Source organism: Lagenorhynchus albirostris, chromosome 7 (assembly GCF_949774975.1).
Source record: "Lagenorhynchus albirostris chromosome 7, mLagAlb1.1, whole genome shotgun sequence".
Lineage (NCBI taxonomy): Eukaryota > Metazoa > Chordata > Mammalia > Artiodactyla > Delphinidae > Lagenorhynchus > Lagenorhynchus albirostris.
The window spans coordinates 80658229-80685285 of NC_083101.1; the positions used below are offsets into that span (position 1 = coordinate 80658229).

A 27057-nucleotide genomic window follows, 5' to 3' on the forward strand; every position below is an offset into this window, starting at 1 on the left:
AACAGAATTAAAAAAATTTTTTTCCAGCATTATTGGGGTGTCACTGACAAAAAGAACCACAAGAGTATTTTTTAAAGTAGACAGCAAAATCCACAAAATCGTTTAAAGCTACTGGGTTGGGCACATACGTTCATATGTTCCGGCCAGTTTGCTCCCTGTGTTTTCATCCTTCCTTTGTCCACAGGGAGCTCAGGCAGAAAACAGAGATGGCAGGAGTCACCACCTGAAGGCAGTGACCCCCAACAGTGCTGCCCTGGAGATATGGAGAAACAAAGGACTTTTCCTTTCTTGACTGTCATCTACTTATGGCCTCTATAAGAAGCTTAAAAACTTTTTATAAAGATCGGGGGCGGGGGGGAGAGCTAATGTTTTGGATAACAGCAAAAAGTGAGAGAACCAGAAATAATGAATAAATAACTGATTATACCATCTATTTAATAACAATATACTCATCCTTCACAATTTAAGATAAAAATGATTGCTTTTCATAAAAAACAAAACAAAAACATTTCATTTACTTACCATTCAAAGATAATTGCTGGATTTACCAACATAACTCTCTTAAGCAATGGTTTTCAACTGGGGTGGCTGTGCACCTCCCTCCCAGGGAACATTTGGCGATGTCTGGAGACATTTTTGACTGTCACAACTTGAGGAGGGGTGCTACTGGCATCTAGTAGGGAGAGGCCAGGGATGTTGCTAAACATCCTACAATGTAAAGGGAACCCCACCACCTCAACAAACTATTATCCAATCCAAAATGTCGATAAAGCCAAGGCTAGAAAACTGCTCTAAGGCCTACTGCAATACAATTTTATTTGTGTTATTTTGCTTTTTCAGTATTGTCTCTTTAAACTACAGAAGGTAATTACTTCAAAAATAGGATGGCTAAGACTTACCCCATGCCTTGTGTTGAGAATCTTCCTGCCCCTCTCCCTCTGCCACGTCCAAACGCTTTTAAAGAAAATATAGTGTAAAAATAATACTTATGTCCTACACAACTATAATTCTACCAACTTCATCCCTTACACACCTACCCAAACATTACTGTCATTGTTCCTAACAGCACCAACATTCCCAACCAGTGCACCCAATCTGCTGGTCCCTAATGACACAAATATCTACAGTTATTGATCTCAAAGGATAGAAAAGAATTTAATTCTGCTTGTACAACACCTGTCATATTTAGCAGCTTAACACGGGCAGGTTTTATATATATATATATATATATATATATATAAAATTTATTTTTGGCTGCATTGGGTCTACATTGCTGGCCGCAGGCTTTCTCTAGTTGCGGCGAGCAGGGGCTACTCTTCATTGCAGTGCGTGGGCTTCTCATCGCAGTGGCTTCTCTTGTTGTGGAGCATGGGCTCTTGGTGTGGGCTTCAGTAGTTGTGGCTCGCAGGCTCTAGAGCACAGGCTCAGTAGTTGTGGCGCATGGGCTTAGCTGCTCTGTGACATGTGGGATCTTCCCGGACCAGGGATCGAACCCACGTCCCCTGCATTGGCAGGCGGATTCTTAACCACTGCACCACTAGGGAAGCCCCTGATGGTGTTATTACATACCATTTTTAATACTAAGATTCTGACCAATGACCAAAAGGGCAGCAAACAAGAGAGCGAGCAAGCAAGAAGAAATAGTTCTATTCAGTGACTCTCCAGTTTTTCTTAATCGAATCCTAAATTGTGGATTAAAGACCTAAACACAAGAGCTAAAACTATATAGCCCTTAGAAGAAAATACAGAGCAAAAGCTTCATGACACTGAATTTGGTAATGATTTCTTGGATATGACACCAAAGACTCAGGCAAGAAAAGGAAAAAATTAGACTTTAAACTGGTGTATCAAAAGGCATGAACAGACTAAAAAGAAAACCCACAAAATATTTACACATTCTACGTTTGATAAGGGAGTAACACTGAGAATACATAACGAAATTCTACAACTCTCTAACAAAACAAACAACCAGATTAAAAAATGGGCAAGGGACTTGAATAGACATCTCTCCAAATATAATATAAAAATGGTCAATGAGCAGATGAAAATATTCTCAACATCACTAATCATTAGGGCAATGTGGCACCCATTACAATGGCTACGAGAGAGAAACAGAGAAAGAGAGAGAGAAAGAAGAGAAAGTAAGTGTTGGCAAAGATGTATAGAAACTGAAGCCTTTGTACACTGTTTCATGGGAATGTACAATAGTGTAGCCACTGTGGAAAACAGTTATGGCAATTTCCCCCAAAATTAAAAATAGAACTATATAATCCTTATAGCACAGAGAACTCTGCTCAATATTCTGTAATAACCTAAATGGGAAAGAATTTGAAAAGAATAGATACATGTATAGGTATAACTGAAGCACTTTGCTGTACACCTGAAACTAACACAACATTATAAATCAACTGTAGTCCAATATAAAATTTAAAAAAAAATTTTTAAGAAAAAAAAAAGAATTATATGATCCTGCAATTCCACTTGTGGGTATACGTATCCAAGAGAATTTGAAAATAGGGTCTTGAAGAGATACTTGTACACCCATGTTCACGTTCATAGCAGCCTTACTCATAATAGCCAAAAGGTAGAATCAACCTAAGTGTCCACTGATGAATGAATGTGGTATATACATACAATGTAATATTATTCAGCCTTAAAAAGGAAGGAAGGGGTTTCCCTGGTGGCGCAGTGGTTAAGAATCTGCCTGCCAATGCAGGGGACACGGGTTCGAGCCCTGGTCCGGGAAGATCCCACATGCTGCAGAGCAACTAAGCCCATGCGCCACAACTACTGAGCCTGCGAGCCACAGCTACTGAGTCCACATGCCACAACTACTGAAGTCCGTGCGCCTAGAGCCTGTGCTTCGCAATAAGAGAAGCCACCACAATGAAAAGCCCACACACCACAACAAAGAGTAGTCCCCGCTCGACACAACCAGAGAAAAGCCTGCACGCAGCAACGAAGACCCAATGCAGCCAAAAATAAAATAAATAAATTATAAAAAAAGGAAAAAACGGAAGGAAATTCTGACAAATGCTACAATGTGGATGAACCTTGAGGACATTTTGCTAAGTGAAACAAGCCAGTCACAAAAGGACAAATATTTCATGATTCCACTTATATGAAGTATGTAAGAGTACTCAAATTCAGAAAAAGGTGGTTGCCAAGGGATATGTTAGCCATGCTAGTATAACTAAATGTATATTTAATCATGTACAGTTAACTTATCCAGTAGTTCAAGTTAAACTATTAAAAGATATGGTCTTAACAAAAATCTACCCTATCCCCAGAGACAGGGGAATACAGGAAAATGTCCTAAAAAGTGGAAGAATTCTAATAATGCATATTAGTGGCTACTATCTATTTTAACACTGTCGAAAGGCAAAGGTAAGACTTCGGGTAAGTCTAAAAGAAGGTTGGAAACTTGGGTTTAAAAAAAAAACAAACTTAACTCTAAGAAGAAAGCTTTCAATGACCAAGTTTTGGCAAGACTCCTTACAGTTAAGAGAGGTGGTAGGGTGGGGGGAGGAGAGTCATCATGTAAGAAAACGAATTCACAGGACATAAAACACTTAACTGTAAAAAAAAAAAAAAAAAAGCAAACAAACTTTAGTATGTCCATACAATGGAATATTATTTGGCTATAAAAAGAAATGAAGTACTTATACATGCTACAACATTGTGCTGATATGTGGTAGAACATCAATGAATCTTTAAAACATTAAGCTAGGTCAAAGAAGCCAGTCACAAAAGAGCACATATTGATAGATTCCATTTACATATCATATGTCCAGAACAGGAGAATCTATAAACACAGGAAGTAGATTACCAGTTGTTTACTGCTGGGATGGCGAGGGGGGGGGAGGTGATGAAGGAATTGGAAATTGATACTTAAAGGATATGGGATATTCTTTTTGAGGTGATGAAAATGTTCTGAAATTGATTATGGTGATGGCTGCATAATTCTAAAAATATACTAAAAACCACTGAATTATGCAATGTAAATGGGTGAATTGTACAGTATGTAAATTACATCTCAAGAAATTTTAGAGGGCGATAATAAACACTGTTACCAGTGAAGAAAACAGAGAAACAACACAACTGCTCTTGATTAAGTGCATTCATGTGCACCCATTCAGTGGCAAACTGTGTGACAAAAGGAATATTTAACAGTGGTTAAGTATTAAGAAAATAGGGGCAATTTTTTAAAAAGGATTCTGCTAAAAAATCATTAAACAATTATCTAATACTTGAGCCAGAAAGCAAGATGTACATGAAAGAGAAGAAAGGAATTTATAAAAGAAAAACATATCCTCAGGCCAAAAATTCAAGAAATCCTGCAAGTCCCCTGGAAAAAGTCAGTATCAACTAAATATCTCCATGTCTCCAGAGAGCAGTAGCCGCACCCAAGTATGAAACACAAACAAGCCAATTATCTTAAGTAGATTTTAAAAAATCAAATCCATCTTCATGTACATTTTAGCAAGCTAACAAAATTGTTCTTTCCTATTCACCTGGCTAGTTACACTACCAGTAACATTGTTATCTGTGTATATACATTTTCCTATACTGTTATCTGGTACAAATAGCTGTTTTCACCTAACAGCTCGGAAGAGAGACCTGGGTTCTTATAATTGAGAAAAACAACATTAAAGTAAATTATCATAAAGAATAAACCAATGTTATGATAAATGCTAAACCTTTACTCATAGAGGTCTATCTAGTGACTCTGCACTACATCTATGTTGAATAATTGCTCAAGTTTTTAATTGTTTAATATTTATGTCTTACACTGAGAGCCAGAGTAGAAAAGTTGCCCATTTCCCTTGAGAAAAGCCAAAACACAGAGAACAGCTAACCACCTCTAGTGGAGAAGGCAAATCTAAAGAACAGATATCCCCCCTGGGGCTGAACATGTGCAACCTAAAGAAAAATAAGAAGATAGAAAGTAATCCCTTTCCTTCACCCCCAGGAGACTGTAAGCAGGGCTTTGATAACAGCCAAATGCACCAGAAACTGTGGGCTCTTGAATTTATCACTGCACACTCTGGGTCATGATCTTTAAGATACTGAGTAGTTCTAAAGTTTTTTGTACAGACAAAAGTTCCCAGATTTTCAGGGCTGGTTCGATGATCAAGATGGTTGCTGTGTTGACCACAAGCTGCCCACCTGCCCAGAGACCTGTTCAGCCCACAAAGAGAACAGGGCACTCTGGGGCTTGTGGCTCAGAGACTTAGGACTCAGGCAAGTTGTGCCTCTTTGTCCCTGGGTCAGGGTTTATCCACAGAGATAGGAATACGTCTTCCCCAATCGCAAAGTAGCGTAAATGAGTCAAATGACAACAGCAAATGCCGCAGGGACTCAGTGAGAAAGAGATCTTATTTCGAGTCTTATCCTCATATCTCATATATTAGCTTTTCCTTAGCAAATAAGTCTGATTATAAATGTGTCACAATAATTATTTCAGGAAAGAATTAATGGATTCTAATACCAGTGAATAAAAGTCTGATGGGAAAATGGTTATTTACACAGTCTCAGAGCACTCCCCCCCAAAAATATGTATTAATTACAAAGAATGAAGGAGTAACTTTACAAAGGAGAAACTTAGCAGAAACCACTTTCCTTAAGTAATCAAAGGTAACATCACTAGCAATGGGATAAATCTGCATCATGTACCCTCTAACATAAGGTACAGCTATATCATTCTGTGGCATTCCGGCCAAACACTGGTAACATGAATCTAATCATGAGGAAACTTCTCAGTTTGCTAATCAAGGACATTCTACAAAAGAGATACTTCCAAAGTGTCAAGGGCATGAAAGACAAAGAAAGACTATTCCAGATTGATAAACTATTCTAGATTGAAGGACACTACACAGACATGGGAACTAAATACTGTGTGTGATCCCAGACTGGATCCTGGACCAGAATATTTGCTTTTTGTTATAAAGAACATTAGGCAGGATAACTGGAAATTTTTGAATAAGGCCTATACATTGCATCGATGGTAATTTCGTGATTTTATCATTTTAAGGTAGCTCTTTAAGACAATATATTTTTTCATAAGAGTTACACACTAAAATATTAAGGGGTAAAATGGCATTATGTTTGAAATGAACACACAAGGGTTTCAGAAAAAAACAGTAATATGTACATACAGAGAGGAAATATAGCAAATGTAGCAAAATATTAAAGCTTGGGGACTCTGGGTAAACACTATGCAAAATTCTGCTGTACTTTTTTATTTCAAAGTAAAATGTTAAAACTGCACCCTAAGCACTTATATGTATATTTTATATTCCAGTGAATACATTTTATTCTGTGAAAAATCTAAGTTGTTCTTCATGTTTGCACTAGCTAAGCTGATCCTTCTACACAGAATGTTCCTACCCAGATTTTCACATGGCTTTCTTCCTCCTCACTTTAAATCCCATCTCCTCAGAGACCTCCCTAGGTCCATCTAAAGGAAACCCTATTGGCAGTTGATCACGTCACCAATCATTTTCTTAAGTAAGTCGAACAGTGCTTTTACTTGATTGTCTCTCCTCCTTCCCCACTAAGGATGTGAGGAACCATGTCTTATGCACAGCAGTATCTTCAACAATATAATAGGTACCTAAGTATCAGTTGTTGCGTTAAAGACTGATATGTAACCCCAATGTCATAAACATGGATTTTTTTTCATGGACTCATATTTAGAGGCATAATAATAATATTACTATTCAATTACAGGAAATAACCTAGTTGTTCAGCAACTTATTTTAGAGCATTGCATTTTGTAAAATACTTTTTGTACCATGACCCGAGAAGGCATTATAGAAAATTCAAGAATTAAAACTAGAATGTCAGCACCCAGTAGGTGCTCAACAATTAAACTTTCAGTTATATTATATAGACCATATTCATAAATTAGTTTCCCTGGTGGTGCAGTGGTTAAGAATCCACCTGCCAATGCAGAGGACACGGGTTTGAGCACTGGTCCAGGAAGATCCCACATGCCATGGAGCAACTAAGCCCATGTGCGCCAACTACTGAGCCTGTGCTCTAGAGCCTGTGAGCCACAACTACTGCACCTGTGTGCCACAACTATTGAAGCCTGCGCACCTAGAGCCCATGCTCCGCAACAAGAGAAGCCACCACAATGAGAAGCCCGTGCACCACAACGAAGAGTAGCCCCCATTTGCCGCAACTAGAGAAAGCCCACGTGCAGCAATGAAGACCCAACGCAGCCAAAAATAAAAATTAAAAAGAAAAAAAGTTAGCTGAGTGGCTTGATTATATTGTAACTTCTTACACAAAAGCCAAGTAGTTTCATCCTGGAACACAGAATTATATTATTTTTTTACTAACTAACATGGCACATGATGAAGAACTTTATCAAGAATACTCCCAATCTGAGTTTGAGATTAGCATGTACACACTACTATATTTAAAATAGATAACCAACAAGGATCTACTGTATAGCACAGGGAACTTTGCTCAATATGCAGTAATAACCTAAACGGGAAAACAATTTGAAAAAGGATAGATACATGGGCTTCCCTGGTGGCGCAGTGGTTGGGAGTCTGCCTGCCGATGCAGGGGACGCGGGTTTGGTGCCCCGGTCCGGGAGGATCCCACATGCCGCGGAAAGGCTGGGCCCGTGGGCCATGGCCGCTGAGCCTGCGCCTCTGGAGCCTGTGCTCCGCAGCGGGAGAGGCTGCGGTGGTGAGAGGCCCGCGTACCGCAAAAAAGAAAAAAAAAAAAAAAGAATACATACACGTATATGTATAACTGAATCACCTTGCTGTATACCTGAAACTAATACAACATTGTTAATAGACCATGCTCCAATAAAAAAAAAAAAAAGAATACTCCCAATCTCACAGATTATTAACATGGTCTTCAATCTAAACTCAGGATTAGATACTTTATAAATATCAATTAAATTCCACATTTTGTACACAAAACACAGTATTATTTGATGGCCAAGTATCTATGAATAGTCAACATTTATAAATTTCCGAAGGTTTTCACACCAACTACTAGGCTTACTTTCCAAAAAGCAAAGCCCAGAACACTAACGATAGCCTAGCACAGCTGTTATTCTCCTCTTCTGAAGAGGCTGTTTTCTCACAAAAACACACAACTCACAAGCTACCTTTCCACAAACTTTAAATGAATCATAGAAGAATGATCTGTTACAAGTGTCACACTGATTCTTGCTCCTCCCAATACAGAGAAAACATTCAGGGAAAGGTACAGAAAAACTAGGTGTATAAATGGAACTTAATTTTATTTCATTTGCTTTATACTTTCCATGAAATGGGAGTAAAATATACTCCCATTTTATATATATGATTTTTTATTTAATACAGAGATTACCAAATTCTTAACATAAATTACAAAAAAAATGTACATTAGCATATTAAATCCATGCTGTTTCATAATACTCTTTATGCTAACACTGTGTAGATAAGGCAAAAATTAAAGAGGAAAGGGGTGATTTATTAAAATTTTAGCAGCTTAACATTTTAGCTAATTTTATCATGAACACAGATTACTGTTCTGAGGGAGAGCCAACGTGAAGTCAGCAACAGCTGCCCACGAGTATGGTCAAAATTAAAGAATAAAGGCAATGGAGACCTCAAAGAATCATTTTTAAAGTACACACTTTAAACCCTGTACTTGTTTTTTAAGGATGCATTTTAAAATCTGCATACTACCCAACAGATCACAAATAACTGGAAAGGGATAGTACAATCAACAGTTTTAAGGTTAATTCAACACACCATGAGAGAGTAGATTAAGACATTAAATAACTTACAACCAAACTTCTGGAAAGGGACATATTAAACACATAAAACAAAGGACACATCTTTTAATTATGAAAGGGACAAATTATTTGTCTTGCACCACTATTCACTTATTATCAAACTGTACTTTACTAATATTCACCAAGCAAAGTAACTGTTTTTGTGCATACTGGGTACTGAATACTTTCTCTCTTCTTGCCCTGTGTTGAACTTGGGATAATGATTCTAAGAAATCCCTAGACACAGACCACTACTCTTGAACAGCTTGTTTAAACATGTTTAAATATCAGCTAATAATATAAAAATTACACCTCACTAGAGTTTACATATATGTGGAAGAGGGTGGACTGATTTTTTTTTAACATCTAACTGGGTTTATAAACAGTCAATCTGGGAATTCCCCGGCAGTCCAATGGTTAGGACTTGGCGCTTTCACTGCCAGGGCTTGGGGTTCAATCCCTAGTCCAGGAACTAAGATCCCACAAGTCACACAACACAGCCAAAAGTCAACCTGAGTCCCTTACCCACTACTTTACAACCTTCCTTAAAAGTAAACATAAGGGGGCTTCCCTGGTGGTGCAGTGGTTAAGAATCCGCCTGCCAATGCAGGGGACGTGGGTTCACGCCCTGGTCCAGGAAGATCCCACATGCCGCAGAGCAACTAAGCCCACACGCCACAACTACTAAGCCTGCGCTCTAGAGCCCGCAAGCCACAACTACTAAGCCTGCATGCCACAACAACTGAAGCCCGCACACCTAGAGCCCATGCTCCGCAACAAGAGAAGCCACCGCAATGAGAAGCCGCACACCGCAACAAAGAGTAGCCCCCGCTGGCCACAACTAGAGAAATGCCGCGCAAGCAGGAACAAAAACCCAATGCAGTCAAAAATAAATTAAAATAAATTGAAAAAAAAAAAGTAAACATAAGGGGACTTCCACTGAAGGTCCAGTGGCTAAGACTTCACCTTCCAATGCAGGGAGTGAGGGTTCAATCCCGGGTCAGGGAACTAAGACCCCACATACCTCACGGCCAAAAAACCAAAACATAAAACAGAAACAATAGTGTAACAAATTCAATAAAGACTTTAAAACTGGTTCACATCAAAAAATTCTTTAAAAAAAAAAAAAAAAAGTAGGGCTTCCATGGTGGCGCAGTGGTTGAGAGTCTACCTGCCGATGCAGAGGACACGGGTTTGTGCCCCGGTCTGGGAAGATCCCACACGCTGTGGAGCGGTGAGGCCCGTGAGCCATGGCCGCTGAGCCTGTGCGTCCAGAGCCTGTGCTCTGTAACGGGAGAGGCCACAACAGGGAGAGGCCTGTGTATCGCCAAAAAAAAACAAAACAAAAAAAAGGAAACATAAGGAGGTGGGGGGGGTACAATTAACATATATACACTACTATATATAAAGTGGATTTAAAAAAAAAAGGACCAAGACTGATTCAAGATGGTGGAGTGGAAGGACATGTGCTCACTCCCTCTTGCGAGAGCACTGGAATCCCAACTAACTGCTGAACAATCATCAACAGGAACACACTGCAACTCACCAAAAAAGATACCCCATATCCAAAGACAAAGGAGAAGCCGCAATGAGACAGTAGGAGGGGCGCAATCACAATAAAATCAAATCACATAATCACTAACTGGAGAACACTTATACCATAGAAGTCCACCCACTGGACTAAAGGTTCTGAGCCCCACGTCAGGCTTCCCAACCTGGGGGTCAGGCAATGGGAGGAGGAATTCCTAGAGAATCAGACTTTGAAGGCTAGCGGGATTTGATTGCAGGACTTTGACAGGACTGGGGTAAAAAGAGACTCCACTCTTGGAGGGCACACACGAAGTAGTGTGCACATCAGGACCCAGGGGAAGGAGCAGTGACCCCATAGGAGACTGAAGCAGACCTACCTGCTACTGTTGGAGGGTCTCTTGCAGAGGCAGGGGGTGGCTGTGGCTCACTGTGAGGACAAGGACACTGGCAGCAGAAGTTCTCAGAAATACTCCTTGGCATGAGCCCTCCCAGAGTCTCCAGTGCTGGGTCACCTCAGGCCAAACAACCAACAGGGAGGGAACTCAGCCCCACACATCAGCAGACAAATGGATTAAAATTTTACTGAGCTCTGTCCACCAGAGCAACACCCAGGTCTACCCAACACCAGTCCCTCCCATGAGGAAGCTTGCACAAGCCTCTTAGATAGCCTCATCCACCAGAGGCAAGAAGAACTACAATACTGCAACCTGTGGAACAAAAACCACATTCACAGAAAGACAGACAAAATGAAAAGGCACAGGACTTTGTTACCAGATGAAGGAACAAGATAAAACCCCAGAAAAACAACTAAATAAAGTGGAGATAGGCAACCTTCCAGAAAAAGATTTCAGAACAATGATAGTGAAGATGATCCAGGACCTTGGAAAAAGAATGGAGGGAAAGATCGAGAAGATGCAAGAAATGTTTAACAAAGACCTAGAAGAATTAAAGAACAAACACCTAGAAGAATCAACAAACAGAGACGAACAATACAATCACTGAAATGAAAAATACACTAGAAGGAAACAACAGAATAACTGAGGCAGAAGAACAGATACATGACCTCGGAGATAGAATAGTGGAATTCACTGCCGCAGAACAGAATAAAGAAAAAAGAATGAAAAAAATGAAGACAGCCTAAAAGACCTCTGGGACAACATTAAATGCACTAACATTTGCATTATAGGGGTCCCAGAAGGAGAAGAGAGAGAGACAGGACCCAAGAAAATATCTGAAGAGATGAGAGTAGAAAACTTCCTTAACATGGTAAAAAAAATAGCCAGCCACATCCAGGAAGCGCAGAGAGTCCCAAGCAGGATAAACCCGAGGAGAAACATGCCAAGACACACAGTAATTAAATTGACAAAAATTAAAGACAAAGAAAAATTATTAAAAGCAACAAGGGAAAAATAACATACAAGGGAACTCCCATTAAGGTTAACAGCTGATTTCTCAGCAGAAACTCTACAAGGCAGAAGGGAGTGTCACGATATATTTAAAGTGATGAAAGGGAAGAACCTACAACCAAGATTACTCTACCCGGCAAGCATCTCATTCAGATTCGACGGAGAAATCAAAAGCTTTACAGACAAGCAAAAGCTAAGAGAATTCAGCACCACCAAACCAACTCTACAACAAATGCTAAAAGAACTTCTCTAAGTGGAAAACACAAGAGAAGAAAAAGACCTACAAGAAACAAACCCAAAACAATTAAGAAAATGGTAATAGGAACATACATATCAATAATTACCATAAATGTGAATGGATTAAATGCTCCAACCAAAAGACACAGGCTCGCTGAATGGATACAAAAAGAAGGCCCATATAAATGCTCTCTACAAGAGACCCACTTCAGGCCAAGGGACACATACAGACTGAAAGTTAGGGGATGGAAAACGATATTCCATGCAAATGGAAAAAGAAAGCTAGAGTAGCAATACTAATTATCAGATAAAATAGACTTTAAAATAAAGAATGTTACAAGTGACAAGGAAAGAAACTACATAATGATCAAAGGATCAATCCAAGAAGAAGATATAACAATTATAAATATATATGAACCCAACATAGGAGCACCTCAATACATAAGGCAAATGCCAACAACCATAAAAGATGAAATCAACAGTAACACAATAATACTGGGGGACTTTAACACCCCACTTACACAAATGGGCAGATCATCCAGACAGAAAATTAATAAGGAAACACAAGCTTTAAATGACACAAAAAACCAGATAGATTTAATTGATATTTATAGGACATTCCATCTGAAAACAGCAGATTAACTTTCTTCTCAAGTGACCACAGCACATTTTCCAGGATAGATCACATGCTGGGTCACAAATCAAGCCCCGGTAAATTTAAGAAAATTGAAATCATAACAAGCATCTTTTCTGACCACAACGCTATGAGATTAGAAATAAATTACAGAGAAAAAAAAGTAAAAACCACAAACACATGGAGGCTAAACAATATGTTACTAAATAACCAATATATCACTGAAGAAATCAAAGAGGAAATAAAAAATTACCCAGAGACAAATGACAATGAAAACATGACGATCCAAAACCTATGGAATGCAGCAAAAGCAGTTCTAAGAGGGAAATTCATAGCAATACAATCCTACCTCAAGAAACAAGAAAAATCTCAAACAAACAATATAACTTTACAACTGAAGGAACTAGAGAAAGAAGAACAAACAAAACCCAAAGTTAGTAGAAGGAAAGAAACCATAAAGATCAGAGCAGAAATAAATGAAATAGAAACAAACAAAACAACAGCAAAGATCAATAAAACTAAAAGTTGGTTCTTTGAGAAGATAAACAAAATTGATAAACCTTTAGCCAGACTCATCAAGAAAAAGAGGGAGAGGACTCAAATCAATAAAATTAGAAAAGAAAAAGGAAAAGTTACAACAGACACCGCAGAAATACAAAGCATCCTAAGAGACTACTACAAGCAACTCTATGCCAATAAAATGGACAACCTGGAAGAAATGGACAAATTCTTAGAAAGTATGAACAAACCAATCACAAGCAATGAAATTGAAACTGTGAATAAAAATCTTCCAACAAAGAAAAGTCCAGGACCAGATGGCTTCACAGGTGAATTCTATCAAACATTTAGAGAAGCGCTAACACCCATCCTCTCAAACTCTTCCAAAAACTGCAGGGGGAGGAACATTCCCAAACTCATTCTACGAGGCCACCATCACCCTGATACCAAAACCAGACAAAAATACTACAAAAAAAGAAAATTTCAGACCAATATCACTGATGAATATAAATACAAAAATCCTCAACAAAATACTAGCAAACAGAATCCAACAACACATTAAAAAGATCATACACCATGATCAAGTGGGATTTTATCCCAGGGAAGCAAGGATTCTTCAATATATGCAAATCAATCAATGTGATACACCATATTAACAAATTGAAGAAGAAAAAACCATATGATCATCTCAATGGACACAGAAAAAGCTTTTGACAAAATCCAACACCCATATTTATGATAAAAACTCTCAAGCAAGTGGGCATAGAGAGTACCCACCTCAACATAATAAAGGCCATATAAGACAAACCCACAGCAAATATCATTCTCAATCGTAAAAAACTGAAAGCATTTCCTCTAAGATCAGGAACAAGACAAGGATGTCCACTCTCCACTATTATTCAAAATAGTTTTGGAAGTCCTAGCCACGGCAATCAGAGAAGAAAAAGAAATAAAAGAATACAAATCAGAAAAGAAAAAGTGAAACTGTCACTGTTTGCAGATGACATACTATATATAGATAATCCTAAAGATGCCACCAGAAAACTACTAGAGATAATCAATGAATTTGGTAAAGCTGCAGGATACAAAATTAATACACAGAAATGTCTTGCGTTCCTATACACTAATGACAAAAAATCTGAAAGAGAAATTAAGAAGACAATCCCATTTACCACTGCAACAAAAAGAATAAAATACCTAGGAATAAACCTACCTAAGGAGACAAAAGACCTGTATGCAGAAAACTATAAGACAAAGATGAAAGAAATTAAAGATGATACAAACAGAGAGATATACCATGTTCTTGGATTGGAAGAATCAACATTGTGAAAATGACTATACTACCCAAAGCAATCTACAGATTCAATACAATCCCTATCAAGCTACCAATGGCATTTTTCCACAGAACTAGAACGAACAATTTCACAATGTGTATGGAAACACAAAAGACTCCGAATAGCCAAAGCAATCTTGAGAAAGAAAAACGGAGATGGAGAATTCAGGCTCCCTGACTTCAGACTGTACTACAAAGCTACAGTAATCAAGACAGTATGGTACTGGCAGAAAAACGGAAATATAGATCAATGTAACAGGATAGAAAGCCCAGAGATAAACCCACGCACATGTGGTCACCTTATCTTTGACAAAGGAGGCAAGAATATACAATGGAGAAAAGACAGCCTCTTCAATAAGTGGTGCTGGGAAAACTGGACAGCTACATGTAAAAGAAATTAGAATGCTCCCTAACACCATACACAAAAATAAACTCAAAATGGATTAAAGACCTAAATGTAAGGCCAGACACTATAAAACTCTTAGAGGAAAACACAGGCAGAACACTCTATCACATAAATCACAGAAGATCCTTTTTGACGCACCTCCTAGAGAAATGGAAATAAAAACAAAAATAAACAAATGGGACTTAATGAAACTTAAGAGCTTTTGCATAGCAAAGGAAACCATAAACAAGAAGAAAAGACAACCCTCAGAATGGGAGAAAATATTTGCAAACAAAGCAGCTGACAGAGAATTAATCTCCAATATACAAGCAGCTCATGCAGCTCAATATCCAAAAAACAAACAACCCAATGAAAAAAGGGTGTAAGACCTAAATAGACATTTCTCCAAAGAAGATATACAGATTACCAACAAACACATGAAAGGATGCTCAACATCACTAATTATTAGAGAAATGCAAATCAAAACCACAATGAGGTATCAATTCACACCAGTCAGAACGGCCATCATCAAAAAATCTATGAACAGTAAATGCTGGAGAGGGTGTGGAGAAAAGGGAACCCTCTTGCACTGTGGGTGGGAATGTAAGTTGATACAGCACTATGGAGAACACTATGGAGGTTTCTTAAAAACCTAAAAATAGAACTACCATATGACCCAGCAATCCCACTACTGGGTGTACACCCTGAGAAACATAATTCAAAAAGAGTCATGTACCACAATGTTCACTGTAGCACTATTTATAATAGCCAGGGCATGGAAGCAACCTAAGTGTCCATCAGCAGATGAATGGATAAAGAAGATGTGGCACATATATACAATGGTATACTACTCAGCCATAAAAAGAAACGAAATTGTGTTATTTGTAGTGAGGTGGATGGACCTAGAGTCTGTCATACAGAGTGAAGTAAGTCAGAAAGAGCTACAACTACTGAGCCCGGGTGCCACAGCTACTGAAGCCCGCACTCCTAGAGCCCGTGCTCCGCAACAAGAGAAGCCACCCCAATAAGAAGGCCACGCACTGCAACGAAGAGTAGCCCCTCCTCACCGCAACTAGAGGAAGCCTGTGTGCAGCAACAAAGACCCAACGCAGCCAAAAATAAATAAAATTAAACCTTTTTAAAATAAATTTATTTTATTCTATTTTATTTATTTGCCTGCTGTGGGTCTTCGTTGCTGAACGCGGGCTTTCCCTAGTTGCGGCGAGCAGGGTCTACTCGTCGTTGCGGTGCTTGAGCTTCTCATTGCGCTGGCTTCTCTTGTTGCGGAGCACGGGCTCTAGGAGTGCGGGCTTCAGTAGCTGTGGCACCCGGGCTCAGCAGTTGTAGCTCGCAGGCTCTAGAGCGCAGGCTCAGTAGTTGGGGCGCATGGGCTTAGCTGCTCTGCGGCATGTGGGATCTTCCCGGACCAGGGCTTGAACCCGTGTCCGCTGCATTGGCAGGTGGATTTTTAACCACTGCACCACCAGGGAAGTCCCAAAATTAAACCTTAAAAAAAAAAAAAAAGCAGTTGTTGGTTACCAAGGATTTCCTTTAAAAAACAAAAAGAAGGGCTTCCCTGGTGGCACAGTGGTTGGGAGTCCGCCTGCCGATGCAGGGGACACGGGTTCGTGCCCCGGTCTGGGAAGATCCCACATGCTGCGGAGCGGCTGGGCCCGTGAGCCATGGCTGCTGAGCCTGCGCGTCCGGAGCCTGTGCTCCGCAACGGGAGGGGCCACAGCGGTGAGAGGCCCGCGTACCGCAAAAAAAAAAAAAAAAAAAAAGAAGTACAACTAGAGAGAAGCCCGCAAGCCACAACGAAAGATCCTACATGCCTGAACGAAGATCCCGTGTGCTGCAACTAAGACCCAATGCAGCCAAATAAATAAATACATAAATAAACATCAGAAACAAACAAAAAAGCATCATATGGTAAAACACTTTACTATGGGTAAAGTCCAACACAGGAGAATTAATAACTTTTTGGTCAGAGCTTCAAGTTTTAAATTATTCATAGAAAGGGCCTTTCTCAGCTCATTTGAAAACAACCAATAGGTTTCCTCAAAATTACATAATCCAAACACTTCATTCATTGGCATCAGTAAATGAATCAAAAGATTTCAGATCAACCATTCTTTCAGAGTACACTGTCATGGCTTAATGTACTGAGTATATGAACAGCCTGCCTCCTTCTCCCGATCACAAGCATCTCCGTCCGCCTTATTCTGTCTTACCTCTACCACGAGCTCTCTTGCCACGGTCTGAAGGCTTGTCCCCTTGATTGCAATCAATTCCATTCTCTTCACCTCTAACTAAGGAAGAAAAAGAGCACCCCTTATACATAATCAAACTAACAGCTATTACAGCTATTAAAGACAAGGACAAAAAGACTCCCTCCACCCCTCAACAAAAAAAGGCTTTTTAAAAAAAGGTTAAAATTTAACCAAAGGGTTTGGAAAACAAGAAAAACCAAACCAGCGTGGCTCAAAAAACTGAATGACAGCACAACCTGCTTAATTCATAGGTGAAAATTCAAAAAGAAATTAAAATGATGTACCACCTTTATTTTCTGTTTTGACGTGCCCTCCTGTAAAGTAAGTTTACTTCCAAAAAAAAAATACCTTTGTTATGTAACCATACACAACAAAATCTGCTCATTGGTTAAGTTCAAAGCCTGGAAAGGCATAGATTAGCAAACTGCAATACCAAGGAAACACTGAATTCTTGGGGAAATCATTGTTAGAGAGAGGTTTTTCCAGGTTACTGTCCAGATGATGCCAACACAGTCTTTTCTTCTCCTTATTTCTATATTGGCATTAATGACTGTATAATACAGAAATTTTATGAACAATATTGGCACAGCTTGCTCCCCTCATCTCTTCTATGGCTTAAGTATGTGAGTTGTCAGTGAGGCCTTCCTTGGTCACTGTCTTTAAATTTGTCAAACCCGTACCTATAATTCCCATCTCTCTGCCTTTGTTTTTCCCCAGAGCATAATTTTCTACATAATGCCATTAAAATATTACAATATCAATATGAAATGTTACCTCTCTTTTTTATTGTTACATCTCACTCTACCTCCCTTAAAAGATGTTTTAGAAGGGCAAAGATTTCTGTTTTCTTCATTGCTGTATGACTTGAAGACTATCCACTACACTGTAGATACTCAATAAACATCTGTGGTATAAATAAACTAGCAAAAGTCTATAAAGGAACATGTTAAATATTTATCATCATTTAGCCACTTTGGTACGTCTGCACAGGAGGTAGTGTTGTTTTGGGTGAATGATGCCAAAACCTGAGTCAAATGGAGAGAACTGAGAAAAGCTTTCCTATTCAACAACTTTCCTCTTAATCTAAACCTTGCATATATCATGAGTATCCGTAAGTGGGGAAGAATAAACAGCTTTAGCTACCAGCCAACAAAAAAACCTTCTTTAAAATTAGACGATGCACTTGATTCATAACAGAAGGCGGTCTTAAGACACAACACAAATACCTACAGCCCAGGTCAGTGCTAATATGAAATTGTATCAGTTAGGGTGCTAATAAACTACTCAGTTGTAGCTCATTACTAACTGTTAACTATACTAACAAATATTGCACTGAGAAAGTGGATTTATAGGCATTCATTGGATCATTCTATCAGCTTTTCAACATGCATGAAAATTTTAATAAAACCAAAGGTGAGGAGAAAGGTCTGTACTTACACTCTCTCCCACGATTGCCACCTCTTACTTTCCGGTTGTTGCTTCCGCGTCCACGGCTCACTTCTCTCTCACTTCTCTTCTCTCTATTCTCTTTGTTTTCTGAACTTTCTTTTCCAAAATTCTTCTTCTTCCCTCCTACAGTCTCCCATGAAGTCTATCGAAAATAAGAGCATTTATTCAGAGTTACCACTCAAAGTGTGGACAATCATCAAGAGTGTGTGCATTTATCTTTCAGACCTAATTACGCATGCCTTACAGCTTGCATGCCTACCATTTTAATTCTTCTCCATAAACGTACTGTAATCTCTGATGATAACGACAGCAAATCTCGTTAGGTTCCTGTTGCTACAGAGAGCACAAAAGATTACAGCAACTAGTTGAACTGATAACATACTATATGTTGTCCCACCACAGAGCCTTTTCCTATGCTGATAAGCATAAAGTAAATGTTATTTCCCCAAGCTCCCACTCTATGCCATCCCCACCTACCTCAGTAGTAGCCATGGCTACTGCAGACAACAACAAGGTAAGAAGGCAAACAGGATGAAAGAAAAGATGGACCATGGAGTAATCCTAAACAAACCAGGGTTTCAAAGGACTTCCCCTCTGCCTCTCCATTTTCCCTATAGCCTTCTCATCTCCAAACAGGCAAATGCCTTTTGTGTCTGTATTCAGGCCCTAATTTGCTAGTTTCTCACCTTTTAAGAAAACAACATGCCAGATCTAGCCCCAACTGTGTGACTTCTAGGTTCAAGAGGTAACCAAAGGGCTTCCCTGGTGGCACAGTGGTTAAGAATCTGCCTGCCAATGCAGGAGACACATGTTCCAGCCCTTGTCCTGGAAGATCCCACATGCCGCGGAGCAACTAAGCCCGTGTGCCACAACTACTGAGACTGTACTCTAGAGTCAGTAAGCCACAACTACTGAGCCTGCGTGCCACAACTACTGAAGTCCATGCTCCTAGAGCCCATGCTCTGCGACGAGAAGCCACCGCAATGAGAAGCCCGTGCACCGCAACGAAGAGTAGACCCTGCTCGCTGCTACTAGAGAAGAGTCCGCATACAGCAACAAAGACCCAATGCAGCCAAAAATAAATAAATAAATAAATTTTATTATTTTTTTTTAAAAAAAGAGGTAACCAAAGAGATCTTTATGTAACTTTCAGCCTAGAACCACCTCCTTTAGGTTCAGTCCCAAATGAGGAGAGGAAGTTGAAAGTCTTTATTGAGATAGAACTGGCTGATCATGTAAAACTTAAAAGATTCACCCAGCCACCAAAGAAAAGGAGTGATGAATCTGTGGGAGCTAAAGGAAAGGCAACAGGAAAACAGTATTCAAGCCTATCTCTACCATATAAAAGAAAATATGCCCTCCAATTAATGATTTGGAAATATTTCATTTATTCACAGTGATTTTTTTTTAATAAGAAAGCAGTTAAGCCCTTCAGTTCATTTTAAAAATAAGGGAGAACTATTCTACACTGCATCCATTAGCAATGAGGTGAACACCCCCCATAGTTTATAAAACCCAGCAAATACATGCCCAAGTGTCAGCAAACAAAAACTCTTCAAAATTTTATTTCCTCACTTAACATGATATATTTTCCCAACAAACTCACATATTTGGTAGTTCATCATGTTGGACCAGTGTAATCTTGCATAGAATTTTACGCACAAATACTGCTATACTCAAATAACGAAATATTTTCCCAATTATCATTAATTTTTATAATTACAAATTTTATTCTGCTTGTTTCCTATTAAATAAAAATATACTCATTTCAGTTTTGAGCTTGTCACAGTAGTTCATTTTAATACAGCCTGCGCCTAAAAAAGCCTACCCCTAAAAACGAGAACTCGATTAAACCTAAACAATGATAAGGAAGGCACTTTTTGATGTGGTCATCTTTATACCCCACTTAGGTGAATCATTATTTGTTTTAATCTGCTCTGAACTGGTTTCCTCAATGAAAAAATACGAATGAAATACTGTGTAATTTCCCTGTAGAAATCAAAAGATTAGGGCTGACACCTGCCTCTGGTGTGGCTTTAGCTGCATCCTTCCTAAAATAAAAGGGAGGAGCTTTAGTGTGCATGTGCATTCCTCAAACTTGATTAAGCTTAAAAAAATTTTTTTTCTTATTTTATGTATCTGTCAGATTGTCATGAAAATGTGTCTGTAGAATATTCACACGTAAGCAAATAGAGATACCAGCAAATCCTGGTTTTCTGTTAGTCTAGAGATATAAGGAGTGGTAAAAGGTGACAATTGAGATGAAGAAACATGAGCTGTGGAGCCAAGAGAAGTTTTTCAGGTGGTGAAAATGTCCACAGGCCCAGATAATTTTGGCAACTGTGTAAGGCTGGAGTAGATGACCAAGTTCTCTTTCAAGTCTTCAGATTCTACAACTTCATGAAGAAAACATACATAACAAAAACAGTCATTTCAGGTTAGTGTTCTTTCTGGACTTAAAACATATATGGAATGGCACCCATAATCCCCCTCTACCACCACCCCCGAATAAGGTGAAGTTGAAAATGTAATATGGAACTAGAGAGAAATCTTAGCATTGCAAATCAATTAATAATACTTACCGTGTCTGAATTCCCTTCCAGCAATATATTGATAGCTTTGTTGACATCTCCATTACAGTCATGCAAAGCCACTATGCATTCATCCTGATTTTTTCCTGTCACTTCCATAAGCTGTTGGAATTATAAGACAATGATTAGGGAAACAGAAGAATGGCACTTGATATTAATCCTAAGATTCTACTATATAAAGACAGAGATTATGCAATCCTTCCACATGAAGATGGCCTTTTCAAGATTCTGAGATTACAATCCAAGATCAGGTTTACCTGTTTTTGGGGCCTACTCCATGTCTTTTGACCAATACTGGTAAAGTCAAGCTATAAATCAACCCTCCTCCAAGCTGACAAAGTATCAATTCTTAATCGGCAGCACATACATACATACCAACATTCTCAGAATACTCAGGATGAGCTATGTGACTGCTCAAACTAGTTCAATGGCCTGGGACTCCCATATTTCTGAGCAACTCAAATATTAAGTGGAACTATATGTTTCCCAAAGACCAAGCATGAGTATGTGGCCACAATTAGCCGAACATCCAGTCCAACTGTTTGCACTGTCCAACAGTCCAGTTGACTCCATCAATGTTCCATACATGGGCTATCACTGCTTGGATTAGAACACTGCACATATAAAATAATTTTTAACACCCTAAAGTCTCACAATTAGAATTTGGCAAAGCAATCTACAGATTCAATGAAATCCCTATCAAATTACCAATGGCATTTTTTACAGAACTAGAACAAAAAATCTTAAAATTTGTATGGAGACACAAAAGACCCTGAACAGCCGAAGCAACCTTGAGAAAGAAAAACAGAGATAGAGGAATCAGGCTCCCTGACTTCAGACTATACTACAAAGCTACAGTAATCAAGACAGTATGGTAATGGCACAAAAACAAATATAGATCAATGGAACAGGATAGAAAGCCCAGAGATAAACCCAAGCACATATGGTCATCTTATCTTTGACAAAGGAGGCAAGCATATACAATGGAGAAAAGGTAGCCTCTTCAATAAGTGCTGCTGGGAAAACCAGACAGCTACATGTAAAAGAATGAAATTAGAACGCTTCCTAACATCATACACAAAAATAAACTCAAAATGGATTAAAGACCTAAATGTAAGACTGGACACTATAAAACTCTTAGAGGAAAACATAGGCAGAACACTCTTTGACATAAATCACAGCAAGATCTTTTTTGACCCACCTCCTAGAGAAATGGAAATAAAAACAAAAATAAACAATGGGACCTAATGAAACTTAAAAGATTTTGCACAGCAAAGGAAACCATAAACAAGACGAAAAGACAACCCTCAGAATGGGAGAAAATATTTGTAAAGGAATCAACGGACAAAGGATTAATCTCCAAAATATATAAACAGCTCATGCAGCTCAATATTGAAAAAACAAACAACCCAATCCAAAAATGGGCAGAAGACCTAAATAGACATTTCTCCAAAGAAGACATACAGATGGCCAAGAGGCACATGAAAAGCTGCTCAACATCACTAATTATTAGAGAAATGCAAGTCAAAACTACAATGAGGTATCACCTCAAACCAGTTAGAATGGGCATCTTGAGAAAATCTACAAACAACAAATGCTGGAGAGGGTGTGGAGAAAAGTGAACCCTCTTGCACTGTTGGTGGAAATGTAAATTGATACAGCCACTATGGAGAACAGTATGGAGGTTCCTTAAAGAACTAAAAATAGAATTACCATATGACCCAGCAATCCCACTACTGGCCACATACCCAGAGAAAACCATAATTCAAAAAGACATATGCACCCCAATGTTCACTGCATCACTATTTACAAGAGCCAGCTCATGGAAGCAACCTAAATGCTCATCGACAGACAAATGGATAAAAAAGATGTGGTACATATATACAATGGAATATTACTCAGCCATAAAGAAGAACGCAACTGGGTCATTTGCAGAGACATGGATGGACCTAGAGACTGTCATACAGAGTGAAGTAAGTCAGAAAGAGAAAAACAAATATCGTATATTAACGCATATATGTGGAATCTAGAAAAATGGTACAGATGAACTGGTTTGCAAGGCAGAAATAGTGACACAGATGTAGAGAACAAACATATGGACACCAAAGGGGGAAAGCGGGGCTAATAGTGGTGGGATGAACTGGGAGATTGGGATTGACATATATACACTAATATGTATAAAACAGGTAACTAATAAGAACCTGCTGTTTAAATAAATAAATAAGAAAAAAATTAGAATTTGGCAGCTATCACAAAACTCACTGCTGGACATACTATTTTCTCAAGTAGCCTCAACAGAGTGCTATGTTTGAAATCAAAGAAATCTCCTTGGTGCATTCCCTTTAACAAGGGATAATTAAGCTAGTTAATATTTTCAACACAAGGAACAATCACAGATTAGGCACAATATAGGTTTCTCAGTTATCAGTGAACAAATGTATGATTTAAATATCTGCTGTGTTTTAAGTATCTTTAACTATTTTAGTATGTATCAGCTGCAGTTCAAAACAGTTTGACCCCCAACATCTGAAGCGATTTCCCTGTGGTCACAAAACAATTAGCCTTTCAGGAAGCCAGGTCTCCTGGTCTCATAAATACAGCTCTTTACACCACATCATTCCATCTGATTTCCTCCCTGTGTTACCCAGCAAGGTTCTATACATTCTACAGCTTTCCCATGCTTCAGTCTTTGGATGTCTACTAATAAGGTCAGATTTTTATCAACGATCTATAGTAGGTCAATACCCGTCACATGTAGTTGTTAAGATGCACAGCAGGGACTTCCCTGGTGGCACAGTGGTTAAAAATCCACCTGCCAATGCAGGGGACACAGATTCGAGCCTTGGTCCTGGAAGATCCCACATGCCATGGAACAACTAAGCCCACAAGCCACAACTACTGAGCCTGCATGCCACAACTACTGAAGCTCACGCACCTAGAGCCTGTGCTCCGCAACGAGAAGCCACCGCAATGAGAAGACCAGGCATCACAACAAAGGATAGCCCCCACTCGCTGCAACTAGAGAAAGCCCATGCACAACAACCAAGACCCAGTGCAGCCAAATAAATTAATAAATAATATTTATTTAAAAAAAAAAGATTTATAGTAACCTTCAAAACTCCCCCAGTGATTGGATTAGTAAGAGAGAGAACCATTGTTAAAACTTAAAGCTCTGGGGCTTCCCTGGTGGTGCAGTGGTTGAGAGTCCACCTGCCGATGCAGGGGACGTGGGTTCGTGCCCTGGTCTGGGAAGATCCCACATGACGCGGAGCGGCTGGGCCCGTGAGCCATGGCCGCTGAGCCTGTGCGTCCGGAGCCTGTGCTCCGCAACGGGAGAGGCCACAACAGTGAGAGGCCCGCGTACCACATAAAAAAAAAAAAAAAAAAAAAAACTTAAAGCTCTGAACTCCTCTACCAGGGCTCTTTTTTGTGTATCTGCTATGCTACTCAGATAAAAGGTGATATAATATGTAGAAGTATGTCTCAAACAATTCATAAATCTCATTCCAGCGAATAAGTTCTATGATTTTTAATAAATAATTTTTGTGGCTTTCCAAAAATATCACCATTAAGTCTAATGACAGCAACTGTAAGTAAGAAGAAAGAGTATACATACTAAAGGGCTAAAATAAAGAGTTCACCAAGGGACTTTCACTCCAAGGAATTACTGGTAGACCTCTACCAAGGTAAAGGTTATTGCTTGGTTTCTAGAATCTTGAAGGGAAAAGAAGTCTTATCAGGAAAGAAGAATGTGAAATTAAAATAATATTATATCAGTGAAGTTCTAAGTGAAGACATCACCCTAAAATTTAATTTTATAACTTTTCCAATCTACGTTTGGGACCACCACAATATGTGAAAAGGCAGATCAGCTCTTCTGTAACACTGAACAAAATTTTCTGAGAACTTGCCATATACTAAATATACTTTCTATGCACAGGTATATACAATGCCATTGTACTTTCACAAATGCTCATTGTTCACATGTAACACTAGTAAATCAGAAAGGTTCTACTGCCAAAACTCCTTCGCTCTAGCCACCAATACAGGTATTTTGATTTTGAATCACAAGTTCAAAATCCAATTATTTACAACTAAGCAAGAAGCATAATTTAAAATAAGAATCTCTAGTGAAATTATCTTTTTAAGCACAGTAAGAATAGATTACAAAAATGACAGTATCCTTTGCCAGAAACATACCTGTTTAACTTTAGCTTCAAACTCTGAATCATTTTTATCAAAGATCACTTGAGCAAGACGCATCTGTTCAGCTGTTGCCTGGAAAAGCACATACAACTGTTCAAGACTGGAGCACCAAAAATACAAGTTAGATGCCAAAATCTGGTATAAACAGATAAAAACTATCACTGTGGTAACAGAAATACTGATTAACTAAAAAAAAGGACTCTGAATTTAGACCTCTTAAATGTATACAGTGTATTCCCAAAAAGTAAATAAGCATCAAATTAAATAGCATACAGGTCCCAGTCCTTTGACCAAAAGACCTGAAGTCCTGTTCATCTTCATTAGCCTTGTGACTCATTTGAATTTTCTTTTTTGAATTTTCTTTCCCCTGGGCAGATGAAGTTACAGCGTAACAGAAAGTGGAAGAACAGGAAGCAGTGGAAACAACCGCCAGGATACAGGCTTAGACACAACCTTGCTGTCAAAAAGCAAAAAACCTCTGCTATCAACTCAAAAAAGGTCAGTTCGGAAGGGAAAAGGCTGTATTTATCTAAATAAAAATTATTTTTTACGTTACATTTTTATTTTTAACCACAATTTTAAAATGGTTTTAATTTAACAGAATTTTAAGGAAGCAACTTTCAAACGCTTAGTCAACTATGTAGAAAACTCTTTTCCAGTTGTTTTTTTCACTCAAAATCCTTCTTAAAAAAAAATTCAAATTACCGAATTTTTGAGGTTTCCTTTTGTAGTATTTCTGGCAATTAAAAATTAGAAAGGTATTATTTATTTATTTATTTATTTATTTATGGCTGCGTTGGGTCTTTGCTGCTGTGCGCGGGCTTTTCTCTAGTTGCGGTGAGCGGGGACTACTCTTGTTGCGGTGTGCGGGCTTCTCATTGCGGTGGCTTCTCTTGTTGCGGAGCACAGGCTCTAGGTGTGCGGGCTTCAGTAGTTGTGGCTCGCGGGCTCTAGAGCACAGGCTCAGTAGTTGTGGCGCACAGGCTTAGTTGCTCCGTAGCATGTGGGATCTTCCCAGACCAGGGCTCGAACCCGTGTCCCCTGCATTGGCATGCAGATTCTTAACCACTGCACCACCAGGGAAGCCCAGAAAGATATTTTTTAAATGAGGAAACTTTGGGGAATTCCCTGGCAGTTCAGTGGTTACAACTCCGTGTTTTCACTGCCAAGGGTGTGGGTTCTGTCCCTGGTCAGGGAACTAAGATCCCACAAGCCATGTGGCACAGCCAAAGAAATAATAAAAAATAAGAAATTTGAAAAAGGTAACTCTTGTGCAATCAGTTAATAGTAACATACCAACCATTGCTAGCTAAAATCTTTACTAACTCCCAACATAAATATTTTTAAAGTTAAATCATTTAAATTACTGAATGAGCTTGGGGGGGAGGGGAGACCCACCAAGTGCTAATAATAAACAACTTTTAAAAAATATATTTATTTATGTATGTATGTATGTATGTATGTACGGCTGCATTGGGTCTTCATTGCTGTGTGTGGGCTTTCTCCAGTTGCGCAGAGCAGGGGCTATTCTTTGCAGTGTGCGTGCTTCTCACTGCGGTGGCTTCTCTTGTTGCGGAGCACAAGCTCTAGGCGTGTGGGCCTCAGTAGTTGTGGCACGCAAGCTCAGTAGTCGTGGCTTATGGGCTCTAGAGCGCAGGCTCAGTAGTTGTGGCGCACAGGTTTAGTTGCTCTGCAGCATGTGGGATCTTCCCGGACCAGGGCTG

The 27057-nt window shown here is 39.1% G+C and overlaps 1 protein-coding gene across 6 annotated transcripts in view; it reads right to left on the reverse strand.

The window, feature by feature from the left end:
• The window catches only part of UBAP2 (ubiquitin associated protein 2), a 99362-nt gene that overhangs the window by 43760 nt on the left and 28545 nt on the right, over nucleotides 1-27057 (reverse strand). For 3 of the 6 annotated variants that reach the window (XM_060155244.1, XM_060155240.1, XM_060155241.1), the window contains exons 3-7: nucleotides 25328-25423; nucleotides 21119-21229; nucleotides 18525-18678; nucleotides 17049-17126; nucleotides 900-954 (exon numbers count right to left, since the gene is read on the reverse strand). In XM_060155244.1, coding sequence (XP_060011227.1) covers nucleotides 900-954; nucleotides 17049-17126; nucleotides 18525-18678; nucleotides 21119-21229; nucleotides 25328-25423 — 494 coding nt within the window. The remainder of the gene's footprint in view (nucleotides 1-899; nucleotides 955-17048; nucleotides 17127-18524; nucleotides 18679-21118; nucleotides 21230-25327; nucleotides 25424-27057) is intronic. The other 3 variants (XM_060155245.1, XM_060155242.1, XM_060155246.1) reach the window with 2 other exon arrangements.